Here is a 27828-nt window from a genome sequence, read left to right as displayed (position 1 = left end):
GTGAGTGAGAAAATAATTTCCTTCCGGTCCTCATGACGTCGGGACGAAAGGTCCGAAACGACGCGAGGATATGCGGTCGTATTTTTTAGCTACCAAGGTCATTCAAGTAATGTACAGTGACCATTAATCAATTAATTATAAACAAATGATTAATTAGTTAATGCTTGGGACATCATTGGATGTTTTTTTAGCTCCCTTTATCTTCTTCAGAGCTTTCATTGCCAATTAAAATTTTTTAATTTAATTCATTCATTTTAACTAAACTAATGGTTTAATAGATTACAAAAAATTGCACCAATAAATTAAAAATTATTTTAAAATTAATTTAATTTTTTTTTAATGATTAAACAATTAGCTCCTGCTCTGGAAGAGGATCGATGATGGTACGAGTTATAAATTTAATCAACAATTATGAATTTTTTAGCAACAAATTAAGATTAGTTGATTAAATGAATATCTCACCAAGGGTTTTCAGGTTTTTCTAGGGCAGTTTTAATTTTTTATGTATCATGCATGCACTGTTGATAAAATTAGAGTCAATCCCGCAATAAGTTACTAAAATTATCTTAAAAATAAATAAAAATTTCATTCATTTAAATACTTAAATCAATGTTCTTTTCATCACTTCATCATTTTTCACACGCAATTATATGGTAACTTATTGCCCAACAATTAGAGTCATTAGACTAGAGTCATTTAGCCCGGGTAGTCCCTTTTTGTTAGGAATTTCAGCATCATCGTGGGATCATTTTCAACACAAATAATTTGAGACCATGATCTTCCTGGCGAGTCTTGTAACACAGATTCAAAAGACTCCAAGGGAATCATGATCTCCATCAGCATCATGAGCTATCAACAATCCTAGGTTGTTGATGATTGATGTGCATATGGATGATTGTTTATTCTTTTGAGTGTGTTATGATCGTTTGGTACCCGGGTACCTCGGTTGAAATAATTGATTTTCTTTTTGCTATTTTCCGTTTCCCAGATATAGGTGTTAAGTAGGCCGCGAAGTTGTCCAAGTAACGTAGAATCTTCTGGTGTGAATGAGATTATTCTAAGTAGGTAGGGACAGGCTCCAGCTGATGGGTTTAGGTAGATACCAGGAAGAGAGTTCAGGTGGATGTAAACATGATGAAGTAATGCCTGAATAATTTTCCTGGAGAGCCTGATAATTTTCAAGAACCTCTGTAAATGTCTTTTTTAAGTTGTTAGGATCATTCTTGGATGTAGAATGATTGAGTCCAAGAAATAAAAGCCTTCTGCTTTTATTTTAGCTAAGAAAATAATTTTTCGCATCAACTGGACTTAGAGAGGCTTGAATATCCTCCTTGTATCATGACCTGAAAGAATAAGTGTTCTTCAGGCTTGTGATCAAGTTGCTTGTATTGGTCATATACATGTCAGGGATATTGAAGCATTGATACAGGTCATCATGGCATCAGCCGAAGAGGAGATTGATGGTTATCCAATCTTGAACATTATTTTTCTGGCATGTTGGGATTGGATTATTATCAATTAGTTTATAAGTTAATCCCATTAAGCCACTATACATTACTTGATATTTATTTTAAAATATTTATTAATTTTTTCAGCCATTATCATCATCAAACACAATTATTTATTTTTACCAGATAATTAATTATTTAATCTAGTTGAAATAGTCTTATTGTTCGTTACTTTGTGTTGCTTATCATTGGAATATTGTTGATTCTTCTTCTTTTTTCTATCCATCTTATTTTTAATCGAAGGGTTGACAATTTTTTCTTTGTTATTCCTAATTTCTACAATAATCATCTCGGTTGCATTTTTATTCTTCTTTGAATTTTTTAATTACCAAAAAAAAAACAATTTTAATTTTTAATCTTAAACATTTATTATCTCTTTTTTCAAACTAATATCGTATTATTAGTGGACTAATTTTTGCACTATTTAATTTAATATATGACTTGCTTTATTATAGGCTATTAATAACTAAAATTGAGTAATAATTATTTATAATTTGCAATAAATTATAAAAAATTTTATTCCGAATTTTAGCAGTGTGGGTTGTTTCCTATTATCGGTAAAAAAAATAAATTCCGGTCGATAACAAAGATCGGTCGGTAACCCATACACTGCCCCCTATTGTCAATAATTTCATTTACATACCCAAATGACGTGTGTAAACCGTCTTTTTATTTTTGTTTTTATTTCGCAATTTTCTCAACAAAATATTACTTGTTATAATTATATAAGAGTGTTATAATAATTACAAAAAATAATCCTTCAAACTATTATAAATATTTTTATTTTTTACTGGTAATATATGACATTTTATTTCTTTTCTATGCAATCAATTTCATGGATAACAATGGTGGTGAGGTTATATTAAAGGAATGTAAACCGGCAACGCAATAAACAACACATTAAAACAAATCAACACAATTCACAAAATAATAAACAATTGGACAAATGAATACTAAAGAATAATTATCTAACATATAAATTTATTAATAATCATCTTGATTAACAACAAAATCATTTAAGTAATCTATTAATTACTTAATTATTATTTAATAAAACATATTTAGGTATGTAAAAACAATTAACATAATTAAATTCAATCATCAATCAATTGAATGAACATTTAAAATTATATCTAATTTTTTAATTCATAATAAAAGGCAGTGTTATTTTGCATAATTATTTATCCTAATTATTTACTATTATTCAACAATATATTAGCACTAAATGCATTTAATTTACGTCTGCCACTTAAATTTCGTTTTTGTTTATTTATTTTATTTTTCATAGCTATCTGAGTCTCATCACCACTCGAACTCTCATTAAAATTATCTGATAGGCTTTGTTTCTTCAACTTGGACACATGGACAGCAGCACTAGCCACTAATCCACTCTTACGAAATTTCTTACGTGAATCTTTGGGCTTTGGTTGAGCTTTTGGTAGCTTTAATACACCAAATAATTTTAGTGAATTTAATTCTTCAGTATTACCATGATTTATCGTTATCATATTCTCTGGTGAGTTAATATTTGTTGTTAATTTATCCTTCTTTATATTCGTACGTTTTTTTCTTGCTGATTTTTTCACATCTTCTATTTCAGAATTAATCTTCACTGATTTCTTAGGATTAGTCTTCTTCAGCTTACGTATCTCCAATTTGCTAGTGTATTCTAGTGCTTTTAATTTCTTCGAACACAGTCTGGAATAGTTGGGTTGATTTTTTTTTTTTTGAAAATAATTGATATTAAATAATGGAGAATGACTTACTTGAGCAATGATTCATTTTTTCGATGATCAATTAATGCTAGCTCTGGATAGTTTGACTCTTCATCATCATTATCATCACCATCTATTAGGACTCCAGTTGACCAAATCTGTTGCTTCAGACTAATAAGTTTCATTTGAGTTTCTTGACTTCTTGGTATGACTGGTGATAAATGTCTCATAAATCTGCAGAATAATTTTTTTTTTTTTAAATATTAATTCATAATAAACTAATAGCAAAGGTACCAACCTAATGGGTGGAGCATTTCGTTGTCTTGATGAATTTTTACTGGGTGATTTAGCTGTCAGATCTTCACCAAATGGCAAAGTTTGTGGTTTGAGTACCGGTAGTGATTCTATTCTATAACTCTTTTTGTTCTCTTCTTTTTCAACTCCACCACTTATTTCCTTTAGTTGAATGTTTTGGTTTAACTCATCCGCTGAGTCGGTTAAATCACAACACATGTCACTTCCTGGATCTGTTGATGGTAAATCCATTGCTCGACGATTCTATTAATATTGTTATTTAATAAAATAATTTCTCAGGGTATAAATAATAATATCAAATCTTACCAAATACTTTCGTTTAATTCGATAAGCTTCTCTAATCATAGCTTTTGATCTTAGTTTTTTAATATTACTGACATTTTGAGCTTTAGAGAACTCTGGAGATGGTGGAGGAACGTTTAAAAATTGTGACTGATCATCAATGAATTCAAAATTTTTATTCTTTTGTTTTTCTTCTTCTGTTGATGACTCTGAATAATCTCCTTCATCACTAGGATTTTTACAAAAAATAAATCAATTTATTAACTTCTCATTGAATTGATTAATTTTTATATTATACAATTTTAGTTCTAGTCTAGTATACCTTGAGTAGTCTGTTAGATTTATATTAGTTGGTTCATCAGCACTCGATCCTTCTTTGATTAATCTCAATAATATTTTATTTCGTAATTTTTCCTATAAAATAATAAAATCATTCCCATCATCTAGATCATTAGATTCTGATTAAGATGATAATTAAAAAAAAAACCTACCTTGATTGGATCATCATCAGAAAAATCAATCAATGTTTCACAGAAAGCCTTGCCAATTTGTTCATAATCTTGAGCTGAAAAATGTGTTCCACTTCTTGAACCTAACTTTGAACCACCCATTGATGCCTCCATGGTGTAGCTATTCTGGATACCCATTAGCCAAACAACTACTCGACTCGTTCCCTCTTTTCCTTTTTCAATATAAAATTTACAATTTTCAAATGAAAACTGCAAACAAAATGATGTTATTTAAATTAACATAAACAAATTATCATCTTGATAATTATATTGATTTACTTTGTCGGCAGCATTTTTGTGTAACATTAATGGAAATATTTGTTCAGCTAATTTTCCATAGCATGAAGTACGTTTATTTTCACAGCCGTAAATAAAAATATTATGTTTCCTTGAATGTGCATGAAGGTCACAGTACATGGCAATACCACATTCTTCCATTAATCGGCGTATCATGAGTTTAGTGTGCCAAACAGAAGGGTAACTTTCACGCATTACTGTACGATATTGACGATTTAAATCCTTTCCAGATAGTGAACATCTATTGTTGCCAACAATAACACCATCTGGGTTTAGCATTGGTACTAATTTGAAAATGAATCTCTCTCTTAACTCCTAATTAATGATTAATAAAAAATTTATTAGCTATTTTTTAAAAAGGGTTTAGAACATCAAGACTCGATCTAAAACTTCTAGACCATCACCAACATCAGCATCATACTTACTCGAGCTTGACTTGATTCCCCAGTCAAAAAATCAATGATTCCTTTCATCATCCAGCTAGAAGGTGTTTCACCAGGATGAACTCTAGCTGTTATCACAATACCTTTCTTCTTTCTAGAGTCATCAGTGCAATTAGGTGCTGTTATTGTCAAATAATGAACTGAATTACCAGCCAGGGTGCGACAAAGTAGACGTAGTTTAGTGAATTTTGTTTTCACTGGATCACTTGATAGTTTCACTAGATATTCCTAAATAAATAAAAACATGTCATCAATTTAATTTGACGATTTAGACTAAATAATTGGAAACCTGTAGATCACTGTAGGTGTAGGGATAGCAGTGAGCTAGGTAAACTGTGTCCTGGTCATGAGGAAAGGTGATGTTGAAAGTTAGAGTATGCTTCTCCTTCTCTTCATCACTAAAATCATCAGCAAATATTTTTTTAAAGTTATCAAAAATTTTATTCTTCATTTTTACTTACGATGAATCATTCTTGTAGTAGCTAATATTCTCCCCACATCGTCTCCAACCAACTGAATTCATATCAGCATCTTTATTGGAGTATAGCAGTGGTTTAAGACCTTCATTATAAAGACTATCTTCTTTACATAAATTCACTATTGATAACCTGTACATTATTCGACTCCTAGTGTTTGATATTCGAAAATAAAACCATTGCATGTGTCTTTGAGTGTACAAATCTTTCCTCAGATGTAGCTGATAATAGGTATCAGTAATTTTGATAACTTTACCTAGGTTCCCTGATTCAAATCGTGATTCGAAGTGCAAGTCAGTGTTGTTATGAATTATTTGAGGCTCTGGTGGTTCAGTTGATTGTTCTAGAAAGTAGGATAAAGTGTTGGAGTCTGTTAGGACTGATGTACCTCCAATACACGATCTGCTGAACTAAAATAAATTGTTATTTTTGATCTAACATTCATGTTGGTTTCTTTCTGATCATGATGATGAGTTTGCTTACATAGTTGGTGACACTTGTTGGACAATAATTGAACACAACTGTTCCAAGTTCTTCACTGACTGGTTTAGGTTTTGGTTCACGGCCAGTTGGAGAATAATAAGGCTCTGGGTTTGGTGGGTTGTAGTCTATATGGCGGACTCTTTCTTGAATCACCTGGAATTAAGTATCTTAATTAAGTCATTTCATTTAATTGAATGTTAAGGCTCTATTCATTAATTAATTAATTTAGTTATAATAACTTTACACTCGGTGGGCCATCTTGGCTCTTGTGCTACAATGTCCGTTAATTGAATCTCCACTTCACGATATTTAAATACACTTGATGCTATCGGTAACACTGATTCTATATCCTTACGAGTAAATCCCAGGCGATCTTGAAGACATTGTGTTGTTATTGAACCTCCTGGAAGTTATAAAACATCATTATTCCAATTTTCTTCTTCAATTTTTTCATAATTGTGGAATTAAAAATAATGTAAAGTATGGAATTGAAAAAAGTAATTGGTATTTTAGATGTATTCACCAGTATTATCGGTGTTCTTGGACTCAAGTAATTCTTGCATTATTTTCCCTTCATCAATCAGGATACAATGGACTAGTCTTGATGGTTAAGCATTCATCATAAACCCAAATATTATTTTATTTTTATTTATTATTATTTTACTTCACAATTCTATTTTAATAAAATTCATTTACACTTTTTAGTTGACATTAAATGTTAGTTTGGTAATAAAATAATTCATTTTTTAAAATTAATTAATTTACAAAAATTGAAAGAAAATTATTTAATTTAATTATTGATATTGAAAATAAAAAAGGAATAATAAATTACCTGGAATTGGTTGGATTGGAAATAACACTGCTTGCATTTCTTTAACACGACTGTTAATAAATAAATCCATTTTATTTCCATGGTTTATTCATTTGTTATATTTATTTAAATAACAATTAAAATTACTAATAAATATAACAAAGCCTTTGGAGAAGAAGTCTTTTGTTGATTGATGTTTGAATAAGTAGTAGTTGTATATTATTGATCAATCAAGTTAGTCAGTTTGGCTATAAAATAGGCAAGCAGGTACATTTATTACTAATAATCATTTTTGATGACTATAGATTACTATTGGAAAATTGAAGGATATTGGTATAAAAGAGGCCTTGTTTATTCGAGTATCAGGGTCACCAAAGGATTGCCAAGATGGGGAGAATTGTTAAAGTCGCTGTCTGTACGTTGAATCAATGGGCAATGGACTTTGAAGGGAATTTAGGAAGAATATTGGAGAGTATTGATAAAGCTAAAAAAGCTGGAGCTACTTTTAGGAGTGGACCTGAGTTAGAAATAAGGTAAAACATTTTTTTTTTATTTTATTTATTGGAAAACATTTTTAAATATTTATTAGGAATGTATATAGTCTAATTCTGGTGCAATTTTGATTGCGTAACATGGAAATAACATGGAAAAAACCATAACTGATTGCACCAGGACTGGACTAATAAGTTCTTAGTCCAACTTTATTGCTCTTCTGATTTAAATAATAATTTTAAAAATATTCCAGTGGATATGGCTGTGAAGATCATTTTTATGAAAGTGATACCACATTCCATAGCTGGCAAGTTTTAGCAAGACTACTTGATTCAACTATTTGTCGTAATATTATTGTTGATGTTGGTATGCCAGTTATGCACAAAAATATTACATACAATTGCCGAGTTATTTTTCTCAACAGTCAAATATTATTGATACGACCAAAAATGCGAATGTGTGATACAACTCTCTATAGAGAGAGCAGATGGTTTTCACCATGGTCTAAGGTATTTATTATCAAAGTCTTTTAGAATATTTGATAAATAACATTTCATTTATTTATTTATTTTTTTATGATAAATTAAACAGGAAAAAGTAGTTGAAGAATTCTGTCTGCCAAGATTTATAACTCAGATAACTGGACAAAATGTTGTACCAATTGGTGATGCTGTGATTAATACTCTAGAGACTTGTATTGGTTTTGAAATATGTGAAGAGCTTTGGCATCCAGCAAGTAATCACATAAATCTGTCACTTGATGGTGTTGAGATTATTTCTAACAGTAGTGCATCAGTGTTTGCTGTTCGTAAGGCACATGAAATAAGTGATCGTTGTAAAATGGCATCTGCCAAATGTGGTGGTTGCTACATGTACAGTAATTTACGTGGTTGTGATGGAGGAAGAATGTACTTCAATGGATCATCAAGTATATCAATGAATGGTGATATTATCACCCAAGGAAAGCAATTTTCCCTTGAAGCTGTTGAAGTTAATGTTGCTACATTTGATCTAGAAGACATCAGGTATGCTGTGCTTAGATTATTAAAATTTAAAAAAACATTTGATTTATTGCTAGCTAAATAAATTATTTATATTTTTTAGAGTGTATAGAAATATAATAAGATGTAGAACACATTCAGCAGCCAAGTCAGAACCATATCCTCGAGTTAAAGTTGATTTTGCTTTGTCATCAGAGAGTATGAGCTTTCAATTAACTGATTATCCTACGGATTTAAATCCTTTTGAGAATGAGTATGGTGAAAGTAATGAAAGAAAAACACAACTTCATACACCTGAGGAAGAGATAGCGATGGGACCTGCTTGTTGGATGTGGGATTATCTGAGGAGATCATGCCAAGGTGGATTTTTTTTACCGTTAAGTGGTGGTATTGATTCATCATCTACTGCTTGCCTTGTCTATTCCATGTGTAATATGATTGTTGATGCTGTTGAACAAGGAGGTAAGTGTTATTCCAACCTTCAAGATGTTATATAAACTATCTTTCGATCTAAAGTGGAATTTAAAATTATTTTTCAGATCGTCAAGTGCTTTTAGATGTTCAAAAAATTGTTGGAGATTATGAGTATATTCCTAAGGATCCAAAGCAACTGTGTAATACACTTTTGGTTACCTGTTACATGGGAACTGAAAATTCATCAGTTGAAACTAAAGCTAGGGCTACTGAACTGGCTAGTCAAATAGGCTCTTATCATCGGAATATTGTGCTGGATACTGCGGTATCAGCTATTTTAGGTATCTTTCAGCAAGTAACTAAATTAACACCCAAGTTTAGAGTTCATGGAGGATCACCAAGGGAGAATCTAGCTCTTCAAAACATCCAGGTAATATTTTTTTTTCATTTTAAATGATGGAATATATATTTCTTGATGCTTTATGCTAATTTTGGACCTCTTCTAGGCACGTTTGCGCATGGTATTATCCTACTTCTTCGCCCAATTGATGCTCTGGGTTCGAAATCGTCCTGGTGGCCTCCTAGTTCTTGGATCCAGCAACGTTGATGAAGCTTTAAGAGGCTATTTTACAAAATATGATTGCAGCAGTGCTGATATCAATCCTATTGGTGGAATATCTAAAGATGATTTGAAGAATTTTATTGCTTATTTTAGAGTTAAATATAATATAACAGCTTTGGATAAGATTATCAAAGCTCCAGCTACTGCTGAATTGGAACCTCTTCAAGATGGCCAGCTAGCACAGTTGGATGAAGTTGATATGGGAATGACTTATAAAGAACTTTCAACTTATGGGAAACTTAGGAAGATCCATTGTGCTGGACCTTTCTCCATGTTCTGTAAATTAGTACCTTTGTGGTCCAATTCAACTCCCAAGGAAGTTGCTGATAAGGTCAAACATTTTTATCGATGCTATGCTATTAATCGACATAAGATGACCATTCTTACACCATCTTGTCATGTTGAATCCTATTCACCGGAGGATAATAGGTTTGATTTGAGGCCATTTTTGTACAATCATACTTGGAAGTGGCAGTTTGATGCCATTGATGAGCAGGTTATTAATATTATTGATAATAAATAAATAAATAAATATTTAAATGATTTAGGGAGAGAAGAATATATTTAGACATTTATTTAAAATTTTTAAATTTATTTTTTATTTATATATTCAATTATAATAGCAATATTATATAATAATTATTACAATATTAATAGTGATAATGACATTAAAGATTAATTAACTGAAAACATACACTTATTTGTTGGATGAAAAAAAATGATAATAATAGATGAAACAAAATAAATAAACTATGACATTATTTAACATTAATTTATTTAAAAAAAAAAAATAATTCTTTCAGGTGTATCAGATGAGTATATTAGAAAATACCAGTGAAAAAAGGAAAGATGCTACTTTAGTGCCTATTAAGCACTGTAATTTACAAACTAGTGAGTAATTTAATAAATTACAGTCATTTTATTTAATTAATTATTTTTATTTATCATAAGAAAAATAATAGAATTGTTCTATTGTTTTATTATAAAGATGTTCATACTCTTTTTTTATTCTTTCAGATTTAGATTCTACTTTGTTTGTTTAGGTTTATTTATTATATATATAATATAAAAAAGTATTTTCTACAACAAATAAAATATAAAAGTTTCAAAATAATATTTTTTCTTCATCTTAAATGATTTGTTTAACATTCCTCAATTTTTTTTAAACATTTAAAATGAATAAGAAGTTTTATTTTAATATTAAAGAACAAAATTTCAGATAATTATTTAAAACATAGTAATTACATTTTTTAAAAATGGATATTGGAGTGCTTTCACTTGTACCATTCAATTGAGTATTTTCATGCCATGTAAGAATGGAAATAATATTTCACGTTGTTTATAGATATTAATTAATTAATATTAACTTAATAATCATATAATAATAATAATATTTATAATTGATAGTTACAATGATCATTAATGAATAAAAATAATAATTAAAAATTGAAAATACAATCAAAAGCAATATAAAATATTGATAAGTATTGTGCGAATATAATTAAAAAATTATCATTAATTTATTAAAAAGTAAATAATTATAATTAATAATAATAATAATAAAAAAAATTATTTACAGTCTTTTGAGAAAACAGCATCAATTACTGATAAGACACCAAGTCTTTTGTCATGATTTACATAATTTTTTTTTTTTATAAAATTTTTTTTTTCCATTTTTTTTATTTATTTATAATTAATAATATTTCATGGATTTACCAAATTGTTTATTTACATTTCTTTTATTTTGTCAGTTCGAAAAATATCGGGTAAAAATATTCTATCTCTCTTTTCAGCACCACAACTGACTCATTAATGAATTTATTTATTTTATTATTCTCCTTATTATTGTTTTCTTTTAAACTATTTAATTATTTATAAAAATACTTGATTGTTATTAAACAAATAGCTAGGTTTATAATTATAATTATTTCTAAAAATAGGTAATGATGATTCCCAAAGGTGCATTAATCCATGAATTAATTTAAATTAATTAATTGTGGATTTAATTGTTTATCAATTATCCTGTCACCTTATTCAATATTTATACGTTTTATGAAAAAAATAGAAAAAAACAAAATTAAAAAAAAATTGCACGAACCCCCGTTTGTTTTTTTTTCTCTTTTAAAGTGTCATTTATACTGTCAATTTAATTATTTTATTAATTACAATTTATGTATATATAACATATATATTTATTTATATTTATATATATATATTTATTTTATTCCATAGAAAACATTGTCGTGAGATTAAAAATTATTAAAAATTTGTGTTCATTATTTAATACACAAATTAATTTTTATCTCTCGATCATTCTTACGTGGTTTTGTTTAATTTATTTATCCATTAATCAACCATTTGTGGAAAGAAAAAAAAAAAAACATATTGACAACCCATTTCCCATATATCACAGGTTACCCTAACGCATATAGCGTCTAGATATTAATTAGTCCTTCGCAGGATATATTTTCAATGATTACATTGAACTTGTTGGTTTTTTTTTTTTATTAAAAAAAAATTTTTATCAACAATTTAAATTTAAATTTAGAGTCGAAAAAATTTTTTTTTAATGCAAAAAAACAAGACTTGGTTTTATTATTTAAATAATTCAAGGATCCTATAAATAATGATGATGGCATAATTAATATGCCTAAGGATACCTTAATTGTTTATTAATAAATATAATTTGTTTATTTATTAATTAATTACCAGTTGATATTCATTTCTATATCCCTTCACCGACGATCCCCATCAGTGTAAACGCATCGTTTTTTTTTTTATCTAAAAAATATTCTTTATCCTTCCTACAAATATTTTTTATTTCAATTATTTCATTAATCATAATCAGTTTAACTATTTAACAGATAAAATATTTAATTCTTATTAAAAAAAATACTGTCAACAATTTATTTTATGGTTTTAAAATAAACAAAAATAATAATAATAATAATAATAAAAATCAACAAATTGTTGATATTTTGTTGATTTAATTGTTATTTAATAATTATTTATTTAATTTTAATTTATTCAATGTCCTTTATTTATAAGGCACTTGTGAGTTGACAGTCTAATTAATTAATAATATAAAATTAATTATTTTCTCTTTATTTTTTATTTAGTTTATTTATGAATTTATTTTTTTTTTTTTATGTTTTTTAAGTGCGCACCTGTAAGAGCATATTTGCAAAATTACTGTTGGTGAATTTGAAGTGTCGTTTGTCGTAGAATTTTAGGAGTGCAGGACTGTAAGGATGTTTATCCTTTAGGTGAAGATAATGAACCTCTGGCTCTTGTGTTGTATGTCCACATTCCTCACAAACATAAACCTAGAAAGAAAATTAATATTAGTAAGTTTCAATTAATTATTAACATTAATAAATCAATTATTTTACAACAAACGGGTCTGAGCGTAATTTTGTACGTACGTACATATATTTTTAAACTTTCTAATATGCTTTCAAATGTTTAAAAACGTAAAGGAATGACCAAATTACGAATTTCAATAATGAATTCCATTATAATAACTTCTTAATAATTAATTTTTATAATAATAATATATCAATAATTAATTAATTAAATAAATTATTTTTTGTCATAATGGAAAGTCATTGGCAATTTTAGTGGGTCATACAAAATAATATTTTAGCTCAAGGACCTTTAAAATTGTAGGAAAATAATTCTTTTAGTTTTTTTTTTTTTGTGTTTTTATTAAAGCAGCAGAATTATCTGAGATTATTTTACCTTAGTCCTTCGTTCTTTGTAAGCGTACTGATGTTGAACGCCATGAACCTTGAGACAATGGCTCTCTAGTGAGCACCTTTGAGTAAAACTTTTTTCACAGAGATTGCACTTGTACGGCCTAACTCCTGTATGTGTTCTCGTGTGTCGTTTAAGGTCAAATGTATCATTAAAACCCTTTCCACAGAACGTACACAAGTAACGCTTGACATCACTGTGACACTTCATATGACGATTAAGTAGCCGTTGTAAACTGAAGTTTTTGCTACATACTCGGCAGGTAAATCGATTAGGATCATCATCCTTAAATAAAACAATTGAACATAAGATTAATCATGATGGAAAAAAAAGGAAAAAAATTTTCTTTATTTAATGATGATGGTGGTGGTGGTGGTGATGATGATAATGATGATGATGATGAAAAAAAAAAGGTTGCTTTTTGTGTATACCTTACTAGAAGGTTGTCGATTGGCTCTCTCTTCGTCCCGATTTGATGCCTGTCGTTGTCCTTCAATGGCCAACGGATTCTTTATTCCATGTCCTCCATTCACGAATTCTAACTGACAATCACCCGGAAGACCCAACTGAACAGAAGAAATAATTTTTTTAGTTCACCATTATCAAGTGGTTTTTCTTTTGGGATACGTTGGAGAGATTAAGCTACTCAAGTTGATTGGCATTGCATAATTGACATTTTTTTTTTTTTTTAATCAAAAGATTGATGGAATTCCAATAATCATCAAGATCAGTAAATAATTAATTATTCATGATAGAAATTTTTCATTGGAGTTTTAAATGAAGTAGAGAAAGAGAGATGTTTGATAGTAAAGAATATGCTTTTGCCTACATCAATTTGGGTTGCTTACCCTCTGTTGAAGAACGCCAGGTCGTTGTGTTAGGGGAGGATCAGCAGTGATAGCACTGATAGCAGTGGTGGCACTCACAGTAGCTGTAACTCCAGCGGGGCTTGGTGCATGTTCCATTAGACCGCATGGTGGTGATGTACTGGTTGATACTGCATCAACAGAACAATTAGTAGCACCGGGACTTGGTAAACTTCCAGCAGTACTGCTTCCAGTGTCGAGATCTAACCCTAGAAATGACATTTCTACCATCAAAAGTTGCCCAAGTGTTGATCATTTAATTGACGCTGAGGTTAAAATACTCACCACTACCAGAGAAACTTAATCCAGGACTTAGAAGGCCTTGATGGTGGTGCTGATGATGAGGAGAAGTTGATGATTGTTGCTGGTGTTGTTGCATTTGGACTTGAATTTGAAGCTGTTGGAGTTGAGGTTCTGATTGATGTTGATTCTGATTTATATGTAGTGCTAATTCAGGTCGTTCTTTGGCAAGCGATTGATAGCTAGATTCATCGGAGTAGGGGATGGTTGACATTTTGGAGATGGAGAATTGTTGATTGGTGGTATAATGTCGTGATGTATCAAATCCACGTGTCAATGCCATACTGTGTTCTGGGAATGGATCAACACTTGGTTCAACAGGAGTTGTCATTTGACCATCTTGACCAATACCACTGCCAGCTGATGCTGGTGAGTGTAGTGAATCTTCTAGAAGGTCATTGCCACCGTCGTCAGTTGGAAGCCGTGGTAGGAAAAGGTCAGCAGCATCGCTTAGACTTTCTAGAAGGGCAGTATGATCTGATGGTGAACTGAATGTCAATGTGGCTGTGAATTGAAGTGGATCTACAACAGCCCCTGTAACCATATCAACCATCATACCAGAATCGGTGACATCGTAAGCACCATATTGGCCAGATAAAAGATCATTCGGTTGAATTTTATAGTCTGCTAGATCTTCCTCTTCTTCTTCTTCCTTAAGTACTAATCCGTAAGAGGCACAGGCATTTTGTAGTAAGGAATATTGCTTGCCTTCTTGAGCATTGTATTGGTTGTGTTGGGAGACTTCTTGTTGGCCAGTATCGCATTCCATACCAACTGATGGGGTTGGTGTAAGGTAACCATTATTCTGTGTACCAGAGTACTGATTAACAAAATTGGCCAGATTATTTCCACCTTTGAGTGACTCATAAAATGGTGGTAATGAACCAGACGGTGGTGAACTTGGACCATAATGACCTCTACCTCCATTTCCACCAGGATTCATACCACCGTCACCATTTCCACCACCACCACCACCACCACCTAATGAACCACCACCGTCACCACCACCTGAACTTGAACTTGAATATGATCCACCACCACCAGTGCTTCCAGAACTTGCATTTGATCCACCAGAACTAGATCCACTACCACCAGAACTCGTCGATCGTCCATGTCCTGCTGCTGCATTCACTGTTTGTGGTCCTGATAGTCTCATAGCTAGTAATGGTCTTGCTATTGAATTTCCCATTGTTCTAGAAGCTTTAGCACCTTCTCTAGATTGTTCATCATCAATTTCTTCTTTCTTCTTTGGAACTGCGTAGTCTATTGGTTGATCCTGTTCAGGTTCACTTAAACATGGTATCTCAATTTTCGTATGCTCTTGACGTGGTGGTTGTGTTTGTGGTGGAACTCGTTGAATAACTGATACTCTTGTTGGTGGTTCAACTCTAGGTGTTGCTGGTGGTGTTGATGGCCTTGGTAGTTCTAGCTTTTCTGCTTTATGTGGGAATGATTTCTCAGAAGGTACTACGAGTGGACTACCGTATTCTTTACGTTCTGCACGAGTTAACACATGACTCCTGCTACCGTAAGGCACATCACCACCTAGAATACTTGATATAAAACGTCTTGGTGTTGTCTTCGTTGGTGTTGTTGATGGCTGCCATTGTGGAGGTGGTGAATTTGCCGGTGAATTACTACGTAATGATTCAGGCGTTGTTGCTCGATCATCATCAGTTTTATCGCGATCTAAAATAAATCAAAAAAAATACTCTTCGTTGATAATCGATCAATCGATTGAAATCGATTTTTTTTTTAGTATTCGATATATCAAGTGGGTAATCGTTTTCTACTAAAATAAGGGTAATGAGTTGATTAAAACATGAATTAAGATGATTTAGACACGAGAATAATTGTAAAATAGAACATGAACGTTTCGACAATTCTAATCACGATGATTTTAACTGGCCCTGAGATTCTGGAATGCGCGTGCACGGCATAGGCAATCATGGACTTGGTATTCGGTGATCGTGGTACCGTATTATATCAACCGCGTTCACAATATTCTTGATGTGTCTTTGGATGGTAGGGGAAACTCGTTCAGTAGTCAGTACATACAGTAGTAGCGCGGGGGTATCGTTAACTTTAGCAAGGAAACAAAACCCGTATAGCGGCGCTTCAAGCGTCCATTTTAAGATGCGATGGAATGCATCATATAAATTCAACTATACGCAACTGTATTTTAATATTATCATCAACTATTTTATCATGGAATCCAGCTGATTTTTAACAGTAAACTCATTACGGTAATATGACGGTCAATTTCTTGATTATCAAAGGAGGATCTTTCTGAATAATTTAAACACGTTATTCTATTAGTTCATAACCGGATACTTGGAGAATAAAAGGTAGGATATCATTCAGAATGAGAATAATATAACACATGAGTGATCCTGGCAGGTGTCGGCACCTGTTGTCAAGTGGTTTCATCCTTTTTTTCGTTCATAACCGATATGATGGACAAAAATAAAAAAAAAACCTAGTTTAATACTTACATTGATGCTTATTAACAATCAAACTAAGTGGTTCCGAACTTAGTGGACTATCCTTTCCACTTGGTGGTGGTGATTTACTGAGATGTTGAGCTTCAAGTAGTCTTAATTGCTGCTGGTGCAGTCGATTCTTGATTAAAAATATTTTCGGCATTTTTTAGTCAATTTAATGTTCTTTTGCCGGTTCACTTTATTTATTAAATTAATATTGATTGTCTTTAGAAGATACTCTTGGAGGTTTTTTCATACCACAAATATTATTAATCAGGATACTAAGTTAGTATCCTTCACTTTAAATAGTCGTTGATGTTGATGATGATTATTATTATTAAAAATAACTGAATAAAACTCACAATGATGAAATACTCTAGTTAAATATAACAATAAGTCGTTATAAGAATTATTGTTAAATGAATAAAATTCACCTCGCGATATTTTTGACCTTGAACTTAATAAAAATCGGGTAAACATTAAATAAAAAATCAAGTGACATAAATCACGTTTGTCCTTGACAGATGTCAAGTCGCCACTGTACGTAGATAAAATAGTTATACTCGCGCCGATTTACAGTTATCAACTGAGAGAGCGGTTTTATAAAGAATTGTAATACGGATGAAAAAAAAAAAAAGGTGTGGTTCTCGTGTGCCGTTGTCGTGTTGATGAGTTCGGTAGAGTCTCTCGCGAGCAACTGGGGCTTGAGTCGAGATGTCGGACGGGACCCTGGGCCCCGACCGTGAGCAGTCGTCATTTACCCCCACCATTAATACAGGTATTTACCTGTACCTGCTGGCCCCGGTATAAAATACTTCTCCTTCCGTCTCACCCAGCTACCTTGGCTCCATAATACCGATTCTCATTCTCCCCACTATCTTCATATACACCCTCTTACACCTCCACCTCCTCATTCGTTCCTCGATCCCACAATGTGTCTGTCTCGAGAGCAATGGTTGCCCCTTGACGCACTTGAAGCGGTTCTACCGTTCTCAGCTAGCGCTGCATTCGTGTCTCATGCATTAAGTCCTCGTAAAACGGACCCTCTAAGCTCGAGTTTTATATTTTAAAAAACACCGTACACTATCTTTTACATCCCTCGATATATTAACTGGCTTTTTTTTTTTTTTTAACCTAAATATCCTTTTGATGTAACCAGATTTTTTCCACATTCCAATGTGGACTTTTAAATCGAGATATTTTTTTTTTAATCTTCACGATAAATATCTCGACTTTGGATTTTTTTTTCTTCATTACTTTTAATCGATTATTCGATTTTATTCATCGATATATCGACTTTATAATTTTTTTGTAAGGCTCTTAAAAATAAATAAATCATTTTTATCATTTTTTTTTTTTTACTAGAAAAAAATGATTTATTTAAATAAAAAAATATTGCTTGCAATAATCGATCGATTAATCGATTTATAAATACAACCAAATTTTTTTTAAATTCAATTTTTATTTTTTTCTTTATTAGAAAAAATTATTTAATTAAATGATGAACTATCGATTGCATTAATTGATCGATTAATAAAGAAAATATAATTTGTTTATCAAATAAATAACTCTTACGTTTAAATAATAAATATAATTAATAATTAGTCCATTGAAATGTAAAAAAAAATTTATTAATAAATTAACAGTTAATTTTAGAAGTTATTAAGTTAGATATTAAAAGAGATTTAAATGATTGTAAAATATATAACAATTGTGGTTGCAACTTATTTTTAATAACAAAGAATAAAATCGTTTAGAATAGATAATAATAAATGTATATACATATATTTTTTTAGATTATTAATGACGAGAGATAAAATGAAACAACGACGAAGAAAAAGTGGTAACTAGTGTAACAAGTGAGAGAGACATGAACGCTAGCAACAGCAATACTTGAACACACGAGAGTATTATATGTGAGAATTACGACAATTTTACTGCACAAAGTCACTGTCACACAATTTTTCTTGCTTCCGCATACTTTTACATTTCCTCTTTATTAACTTCTGCAAGGTCAACAGCTATCTAAATGTTACATTTAATATATTCTCGGTGTTTCTCAAGTGAAAGAATAGGTAAGAAAGAAAAGGAATCTATGCATTATTATATATTATTTATTGATATAATACCTGACTATGCTGTCATTGATTGAATATTTTTTCAAAACTCACCCAACTGGGTCTGGAATTTTTCTTCAACTTGTTTTAAAATCATTCAGATAATATTAATTCTAACAAAAAAGTGGTCCAAAGAGAACTTTCTCTTCTATTTGTTTCTCCTGATTCCCTCCACACACCTCTCCACCTCATTCTAGCTCTTGTCTATTTTACTCGTCTTATAGACCCACAATTTCACTCACATAACGATTATGTCGTGGCTTATATAACTCGAGTAATAATACTTTGATCATAAAGAGTCATATTTGATGATATTTTAATTATTTTTAGATCTAGGGAATTTTTTTTATTATCTAGGGATTTTTATTTATCTAGGGAAAAAATGAATTTAATTTGTAAATATAGTTTAGTGAATTTTCTCATAAATTTTGCAACAATTTTAGTAATTTTTAGTTGTAGGAAATTTTTATTTCATTGTCTAGGGATTTTTTCCCGTTTAGGGGAAAAAACGGTTTTGATTTGCGGATATAGATCAGTGATTTCTCTTATAAATTGTGCAACAATCTTACATATAGTAATCAAGATACAATGTCAAGGCCAAGAACGTGACTATTATGTAACTTAGTATTTAATGTTGGATTTTTCTTATTAACAATTTAAATGAAAATTATTATTTTTTATACACTTAAGGTATCTTATATGGTCGGAATAATAATAGTTATCATGCATTTTCGCGATCCTTTTTTTATTTCTCTTTATTTTTAATTTTAAATGTGCGCTGTATGGTATTTTTATTTCGTTGTGTAGAAAATTTAATTATATAGCTTTTTCCTTTTTTATTTTACTTTGTGCAGAGAATAATATTTAAACTAATTTTCTTTTTTTTTATACGGTAAAAACAGTTAATTAGAATAAAAATAATCAGCTTTAGTATTAGCGGTACGTAATTTGACGTAATACAGGTACTTGAGTGAGTTTTAATTGTTGGATGTGTCGATCGATTACTTCCAGTGTAATTATTTAGGCTTTTCTTTACGGTTATTTAGTTTGAATAAATAAAAGAATAGGGAAGTTCGTGGATTTAATTTAAATAAATCACTGCATTGTTTCAATTATCAATTAGTGGAGAAATATTGACGATTAAATCTTTTAGGGAAGACATTTAAATGAAGTTGGGGAAAAAAATGTTAATTGGAATGCATTAAGGAATTTTTTTTTTAAGGGAATGTGATGGAAAAATAAATTAATAAAAAGGTTCAGAAGTGTTTGCAATTGAAAAAATAATGTCATAATGAATTTAAGGAATAGTTTTTTTTTTAAATATATTATTAATTAATTAAAAATCATTGATAAATTGAATATTAGAAAAACGTGCTTATTGTAAAGTTAAATATTAAGGAAATGCATTAAAAAAAATTATTAATTAATAAAATATGGGGAAAATGAATTGGAAATTTTTTTTTTACAAGGAAGTATTGAAAAAATAATTGCAAAAAAATTTTTTTTTAATATTTATTAAATTCAGGATTGTTTTAATAATGATTAGTAATTAATTAATTAATTAATTGTTGCTAATAAATTGTTATTAATCATTAATCTTAATGATAAAAATAATTCTTAATAGTTGGATGTAACTGAATGCATTGTATATGGATGATATTTTCACCTGTTATTTAAAAACATTAATTCTCCAACTAGGATATTTTTTCCTCAAGTATTACGTCGTTACCTTGCTACCATCAAGTCCGCTACACTATTTCCTTCGTCATTCTGGTGATGATGATACCGTGTGTGTCTGTTTCCTTTTACGGTGAACAGTACAACACAACATGGCTCATACTAATATAGAGATACATACATATATAAAAACGTTAAATGAAAATAAAAAAAAAAAAGAAAAAAACAACAAATGTGTGTAAGAGAGAAAGAATGAGTTCACTGCCACTGTTGCGGACGCACCAGGTTCCGCCGCCGCCACCGACAATCATTTATATGTATTTTCTGTGTATATGTGTGTAGCTTTATTACGGCTCAGTTCTTTCATGCCCATGTTCCATAGACTCACTAATCATTGCGCAATTTACCTGAGAATTTTTCTTACTTACTTTCAAATATATTCTCAATTATCTAGCATTATGTGAACTTGACAGTGGGAACAACTAAGTGTATTCTTACACGATTCTTATCTGATTTTATTCTATTTTATATTATTATATTCATATTTAATTCGTTCGTTCTTTTTTTTCTTTTTTTTTACCACCTCGCATTTTTCCTCGACATAGTAAAAAGATATTATTTATGCTCATATATAAAACGGGTACCTGCATTTATTATCATTTAAACTATTTAACGATTTTTATGCACAAAATTCTTTATGTTTTGTGGTAATGACGGTGGTTAGCAATTGTTTGTCATCTTTTGAAGGGAATTTTATTGCTTGTCATTTGTTGGGAATTATTTTTTTTTATCTAATGAAGGATTCTTTATTCAGTGATGATTTAAATCATTAGAATAATAATTTTTTTATTTAATTAATAATAAATAATCATGAAGGCTGATTGTTTAAACATTTTTTAACATCAATAAATCTTAAAAATATTATTTAAATATTTTTTGAGCAATATATATTTAATTTTATATTGTTAAAATATGTTATGAGCATTGAATTATTTTTTTTACATTATTTAAATATATTATGAACCATCAATAAAATATATTATAAATAAAACATTTTATATTATCCTACTATACTGCTAAAAATATTTGAAAAATATTCATGACATGTGAACGTGACAAAAATGACCCATTTCTCCATAAAAATTGCAAGATTAATAAAAATAAACCACGAAATAGACAAAAAAAAATAAAATAAAGCGGGTACCGGCATGAAGAGTTATATTTATCACTAATAATATTTAGTATGTCAGGTTGAAAATGTTCTTTAAACTTCTAAAATTCACCTGATTACAAATAAAGTAATAGAAAAGAAAGAAAAGCACAAAATAAAAAATAAATGGCAAAATAAATAAATATATACACACAAGTAATTGAACTAATATTTACTTTCTCAGAGATTCCGTTATATGAGAAAAAATATTTGCCAGTGAGTTTACGTCATCAATTCGTCATGGTTATATACATTTTTATATATATATATATATATATTCTTTAAACAAAGTTTAAAGAATTCACACGTTTTGTTGAACAAAAGGGATATACGGCTAAAGAATGAAAAGTACATATTTATGATGCATACTTATTTTAGAAGCATAGTTTTGTTCCGTCAAACCTGTTTACCGTGACTTTAAGTTGCACATGCGCACTGACCGTAACGTTAAATTGACATTGTCAGGGTACACGACACACATAAGTAATTTTTAATCCCTAATCAAAAGTATTTAAAATCCCCTGATGTGTCTTAAGGTCATTTTTTATTTTTAATCTCCTTCATAGTCTAGCCATAAATATGTGACGTAAAATATCTCAACATCATCTCCACCATACCTTCTCTCTTGAAACCTTCTTCTTCTTCTTCTTCTTCTACTTCTTCTTATGTATATTCTACTCCCAGCGCGGTAAATTTTCGCTCTGAGAAGACGTAACGGTAAATTGGCGGCCGCTGGCGTCCAATGAACCCACTCGATCCTCAAGCACCATACCAACATAGTAAGGGTCTACGTGGCTACGTTTTATATGACATACCTATCCTATGCCTCTATGCCCCTTCCTTCAACTCACTTAATAATATCAGACTCCAAAAACCTGACTTTAAGAGACCATATTTGTTTATTTTTGTCTATCATATTTGTGATTATCTTTTTGTACCATCGTACATTAAAAGATGCCATTAATTATACAATTACTATACCTGTCTGTGGTACCTGAATTTAATTAACATAAATGCCATTGATAATTGGAAGAACAGTCATTCATTTATTTCGTGATGGTTACATATCATTTCCCCTAGATTGGATGACAATGCTTTAGTTGATTTTAGAGATAAATAATTATAATGTAGGGTTTTTGAATGTTTTTATTAAAGTGTAGATTAATGGTTGCAGTGGAAATGGAGTATAATTGCTGAAAAACGGAAAAAAACCCTAGACAATTTTAGAAGACATAGTAGCACTGATTTCAAGACGATTAACTAGGGAAAAATAATTTTCTTAGAATAATCTTGATTAAATAATTTTAAAATTATTTCGTGTAAAAATGTCTAGTGACTGAAAATTTAAAAAAAAACCTTAAAATAATTGGTAGCACTGATTTAGTAAATTTTTTTTAAAACTAGACAGGACAAATACTAGATTTTTTAATAATTTCAAGAAAGATTAAATAAATTTTTGCAACTTAAAAATATTTAGTGACCAGAAAATAAAAAAAAAACCCTAGAAAAAATGGCATCAATGTTTTTTGAAATTAGTTCTGATGTAACTACATTAGGTATTGAATTTAAATTACCCTTAATACATTTCAAACCACCTGTTAAATATAAATAATATTCAATTCATTTGAAAAATGATAAAAATCCCTAGGAGAGTATTAATACTCATTATTTAATAATTGTTGGAAATAATTGATGAAAATACTGAACCCCAAATATTTTTAATCGAATAATAACTAAAATATATAATTGTAAATTTTTCCTCAATCATCATCAAGTGATTAGTTACATAGAATAATCCTTCACCAACAATAAACCGATGAATTGAACGCAGGTATAATAAATGACTGTGATTTGAGCCCCTAAGGGGAGAGAAAGAATAGGGGAATTATGTTTTTTTTTGGATGACTTTTTGATTAATATGATTGTCAGGTGGATTTTCTAACACCAAAGTCACCTATTGTGGTAAGAATTACGTGTAAGAATTTAAAGGCCAAATGTGTCATGTGATCACACACATCAGACAACATCGAGAGTCTTGAAGAAGAGAGAAGAGCAACATTGAGGGGGGTAAAAGCAGAAAGAAGACTTGTGTGTTGACTCGCTTATACTCTTGACGGATCTACCGTTACGAGCAGCAAAAGTGAACAAAGTTGTGTCTCTGGAGCTTGCGGTACCTCGTGCCCCGAGTGCATTATAGGCTACAAGTACAAGTTATGTATACATAATCATCCTTGGCTTAAATTTTTCACTAAATTAGATCACACTGGATTTTTACATTTCAAATAAATGTAGAATTATTTTATTTATTCAGGTACCTGTTGGTGGTTCTATTGTTATCACAAATAACACTATAAAGTCGTTGTTATGTTTTTTTTTTGTTGAGGTAAAAAAATTCTTTTATAAAAAGAAAAAGTTTCTCTTTCGAGGAAAAAAAAAACTAATAAAATTAAAAATTTTTTTTCAAAGAAAAAATGATTTTTCTTATTCTGGTAGCAATTTCTAGAAAAATATATAAATTATTAAATATCTTTTAAAACATTTTTTTACCTGGAAAAAAAACCCTTTTTATATTTTTAGTAATCATAAAAAAGGGGTTAGGAAAAAAAAAAACATGGTAAAAATCACGATGAAAGGCTTAAAGAAATAAATTTTATGACTTTTTCTCTTACTCATGGAATTTTCCTAAAGCTTGTAAAAATGTTTAACTATTTTTACTTGTCAAATTAATTTCCCATAAATCATCAGTCGAAATAAAATTTATTACATTTCATAAAATGAATAGAAAAAAATGGCAAAATATTTACTAGTAAGAAAGAATTTTTTTTTTTTGCACAATAAAAAAGAATTGATAACAATGCAAACACTGGAGAAAACTAATCCAGATGTTTCTGATGATGATGATCGTGAGAGATTGAAGGATATCCGCTTTTAAAAATGGAAATTCGATAGGGGCCTTAAATATATCTTTATATTCAATAAATACGTTATATATAAGTGAAGAAGGTTAAAAAAAAAAAAAAGAAAAAAGGATAGGAAATAGTAAAGAAAAGATGATCCCATTTTTCCGTAGGTCGAACAGACCCAGCGAGGGGTTCTATTGGGGCCCCTCATCACCGGACCCATTGGGCCTTACGAGCGTGGGAGACCTCGACAGGTGAGACCCCTTGAATCTTTCCACTCTATTCCATCTCACCAAACTTGATTTTCTTTAAAAGTACAATAAAATGCCCTATTTTTATAACATCTAGGAATTTGAAAATCTATTTATTTTTCAAGTTGATTATTTTTATCAATCGATAATGAATTATATTGGAGATGTGTATTGGTTTATATAGAGATGGGATGTATATAGGGGTATAGAGTAGAGTGAAAACAGCGACCGCGAGTCTTCGAGCTGGTGTCCTTGGATACTCGCAGATCGCCGGCCACAGGCAGTCAATGACCTAACATTCTTATATATCTACTATACTCTCTGGCGTTCATTCGTTTGCTTCCTTCGCCTCGGTACGCTTCGCTTCGCATCGTTTCGTTTTACTTAAGTTGCTTTAGATGCCTAGTAAAACGTTACTACGACGTTACTTTGGTTATGGAGATCCTGGAAAAATGATGAATATAAATATATATATATATATATATATATATTGTTTCCGGGAATTTATTTCTTGATGATTCCTAACTATAATTTAGACGTTGGGACAATAAGTAATTTTATTGACTTTTTATTTCGGAAAATTTGGAGTCTTTGAGGAATTTAAACGATTTTGGAGTTTTAATTTTATTCCTTTTTGTTTTTTAACTTGCCATTAGGACGTTATTGTAATGGGGTTGATTATTTAAATGGGTTATTTTGTTTTGACTTTTTAAGACATTGAAAAGCATGTTAGAAGGTTTAAAAATGGATGTCTGGTTGTTTTTTTCGTTTTCGATATCTCGAGATGATGAAATTATTTAAGATTTAATGTTAAAAAAATAATAAATGTGAGAATCTTTCTATCATATAATAGAGTTCAAAAATACTGCTGTTAAATGTTGAATAAATTTCCTGATAATTTTCCAACCGTCAAAAGTTTGATGTTTAGATAGAATAAATCAACGTAACTTTGTAAATTAATGCTCAAGGGTTCTGATAAGATGGGGTTTTTTAAAAGTAATGACTTTCTTAGGGATATCCCTTGGAAATGAATTTTTTAAAACAAATTACTGATGATAGATAGTGGAAAATTTAAAGTTTCGTAGCTCTGATGCTTTAAGACTCGTGAGAATTCCATACGATTATAACAACAACTACTACTACCATCACTCGAAGAAGCATTATTTCACATTCCAAAAGAACGAGTGAACCCTCTCACAGCGGCTTCGAGTCTTACACCGGATAAAAGCGTCCTTGAACGCTCGAGGATATACCTATATAATGGTCATACTTTTTTACGCATCCGCGACCACTTCATTGGTGTTTCTATGCAATTGAAATGAATAAAACTGATGAAGGATCAAAAAAAAAAAAGTAATAAATAAAGAGATGATGAATTTTTTTTGACAATTCTATTGATAAAGATAATGAGTATGAGTGATGGAAAATTACGGAAGACTGTTAGAAGTGTAGTTGCGCTCTTGTGAGATGGAATCTGATATTACCTCATACACCATACAACAACCGTGGCAGTGACAGTGGCCCTCACTCTACTCTCTTCTAGCTCAACCTCTTCCCACTGTATTACATTGCTTTGCCCCCCTCCTACTTTTCTATTTCTTAGTCCTCATAGGTCTGTTATAAGTGTTATAAATGTATATCTATACACCTTTCTTACACTCATACTATCAATTCAATGTCTCTATCTTTCTTTACTCTTTATCTATCGAAACTAATAATCATAAAATTACATAAAATTGTTACATATTTATGCTATCCGGTTGATAACTTTTTGGTTTCATTGATTCAATTGCATTTTCTTAAGGATATCCGCTATTAATAATTGGAAAAATAGTATTTTTATGATATTTCTTGTAAATTACCGTCATTTTACTAGTTGAAGAATTATTTAGATTATCAATTGGTTTAATCAAGTGGATTGCTAACGATTTAATTGTTTTATGATTTAAAGAAATATAATAAAACTAACATTTTTACTTTTTCCAGTGATATAACAATTATTCTTTAATGTTGCCGTCAAATTACCTGCATTATAATTAATTTTTATTTTTACAAGATTCACCGTTATCTCGTCGTCATTTATTGGGTGCTTTTCTAACTAATTCATTTGACAATTGGTAAAATGACGATAATTTACAAAAAATAATTGTTTTTTATTTAATAAAAATTCTTTAATTATTGTAATTAATTTAAACTTTGAGAATAAGAAATATTTGAGTGTTCAGGGGAGTGTTTTAGGTGATGAGTGATGCTGAGAAAATATTTATTCGAATTTTTATGAATAAATGTGTGATGAGACGTGAATTTGTTTTTTTATTAGTATGACTTGATAATGATTTTAGAGTACAAGAGTGAATTTTCAACCTAAAGGAAAGAGGATGGACAAGTTTGTGAGTGTAGAGAAAAGAAGGAGGACAAGATTCGAAGTGAGGACATTCACCTTTTCTCGTATGCGTTTATATGGTAGAGAAAGAGTGAGAAGAAGAAGGATGTATATTGGGTAAGGTGAGGTGGTGGAGTATAGATGTAAGACGGGACAAAAAGGAGAAGAGAAATGAGAAAGAAAGAGATAAAAATAAGTGTGTGTGGTATAAGTTGGTAGAGTAGAAACAGATACGTTGGATTATCCTTACACAATCGCACAACGTCGACAAGGTCATATATAGTACCTATGGCAGCCATTTTGGTATCTCTCAATGTCGGAATACCAAGCATGAGTGACCTGTTTTTTTTTTCTTTCGTTGAATTTATTTTCTCTCAATTTTAATCGAACGAAGGTAAAAAAAAATATATTCATGCTTTTTTATGGTAAATTGATTAAATTGGATAAACTTTTTTTTTTATTATCAACCGGTTTTAATGACTCAACATCACCATGATGATGATGATGATGATTATGA

General features: G+C 30.1%; 3 protein-coding genes across 9 annotated transcripts; 1 reads left to right on the top strand and 2 right to left on the bottom strand.

Moving 5' to 3' along the window:
• The first annotated feature begins 1999 nt into the window (after window positions 1–1999).
• Window positions 2000–27468, top strand: Nadsyn (NAD synthetase). Of its 4 annotated transcripts, none has more exons than XR_004689954.1 (10): window positions 2000–2573; window positions 7145–7372; window positions 7585–7840; window positions 7923–8356; window positions 8436–8794; window positions 8872–9176; window positions 9253–9864; window positions 10172–10259; window positions 18570–18848; window positions 27271–27468. XR_004689954.1 is itself a non-coding variant. In XM_035077820.1 (10 exons), exons 3-10 carry the CDS (start codon window positions 7227–7229, stop codon window positions 10409–10411), a joined length of 2226 nt encoding a protein of 741 aa, XP_034933711.1. In that variant the 5' UTR covers window positions 2000–2573; window positions 2797–3024; window positions 7145–7226; the 3' UTR covers window positions 10412–10426. The 4 variants fall into 4 exon arrangements, 3 of the variants coding, with proteins under 3 accessions (XP_034933711.1, XP_034933710.1, XP_034933712.1); XM_035077820.1 differs by lacking the exons at window positions 18570–18848; window positions 27271–27468 and adding exons at window positions 2797–3024; window positions 10386–10426; XM_035077819.1 differs by lacking the exons at window positions 18570–18848; window positions 27271–27468 and adding an exon at window positions 10386–10426.
• On the bottom strand, window positions 2675–7123 carry Nna1 (Nna1 carboxypeptidase). The gene is made up of 13 exons (XM_035077813.1): window positions 6861–7123; window positions 6268–6431; window positions 6029–6181; window positions 5531–5955; window positions 5359–5467; window positions 5052–5297; window positions 4609–4941; window positions 4312–4539; window positions 4143–4234; window positions 3845–4049; window positions 3522–3781; window positions 3275–3457; window positions 2675–3206 (listed from the first exon to the last, which is right to left on the bottom strand). The coding sequence occupies exons 1-13, from the start codon at window positions 6928–6930 to the stop codon at window positions 2699–2701; spliced, it is 2976 nt and encodes a 991-aa protein (XP_034933704.1). The 5' UTR covers window positions 6931–7123; the 3' UTR covers window positions 2675–2698.
• On the bottom strand, window positions 11650–17450 carry ovo (transcriptional regulator ovo). 4 transcript variants are annotated; one of them, XM_035077815.1, is made up of 7 exons: window positions 16786–17450; window positions 14276–15979; window positions 13973–14214; window positions 13556–13690; window positions 13110–13409; window positions 12536–12694; window positions 11650–12172 (listed from the first exon to the last, which is right to left on the bottom strand). In XM_035077815.1, the coding sequence occupies exons 1-7, from the start codon at window positions 16934–16936 to the stop codon at window positions 12164–12166; spliced, it is 2700 nt and encodes an 899-aa protein (XP_034933706.1). In that variant the 5' UTR covers window positions 16937–17450; the 3' UTR covers window positions 11650–12163. The 4 variants fall into 4 exon arrangements, with proteins under 4 accessions (XP_034933706.1, XP_034933705.1, XP_034933709.1 ...); XM_035077814.1 differs by lacking the exon at window positions 11650–12172 and having other exon boundaries at window positions 12414–12694; XM_035077818.1 differs by lacking the exon at window positions 11650–12172 and having other exon boundaries at window positions 12414–12694; window positions 14051–14214.
• Window positions 27469–27828: the final 360 nt, after the last annotated feature.

The sequence above is a fragment of the Chelonus insularis genome, unplaced genomic scaffold (assembly GCF_013357705.1).
Source record: "Chelonus insularis isolate UGA/USDA-ARS -01 unplaced genomic scaffold, ASM1335770v1 contig_146_pilon, whole genome shotgun sequence".
In the NCBI taxonomy this organism is placed as follows: Eukaryota; Metazoa; Arthropoda; class Insecta; order Hymenoptera; family Braconidae; genus Chelonus; species Chelonus insularis.
Note: the sequence above shows the minus strand (reverse complement) of the source record. Positions and strands in the feature narration are given on the sequence as shown.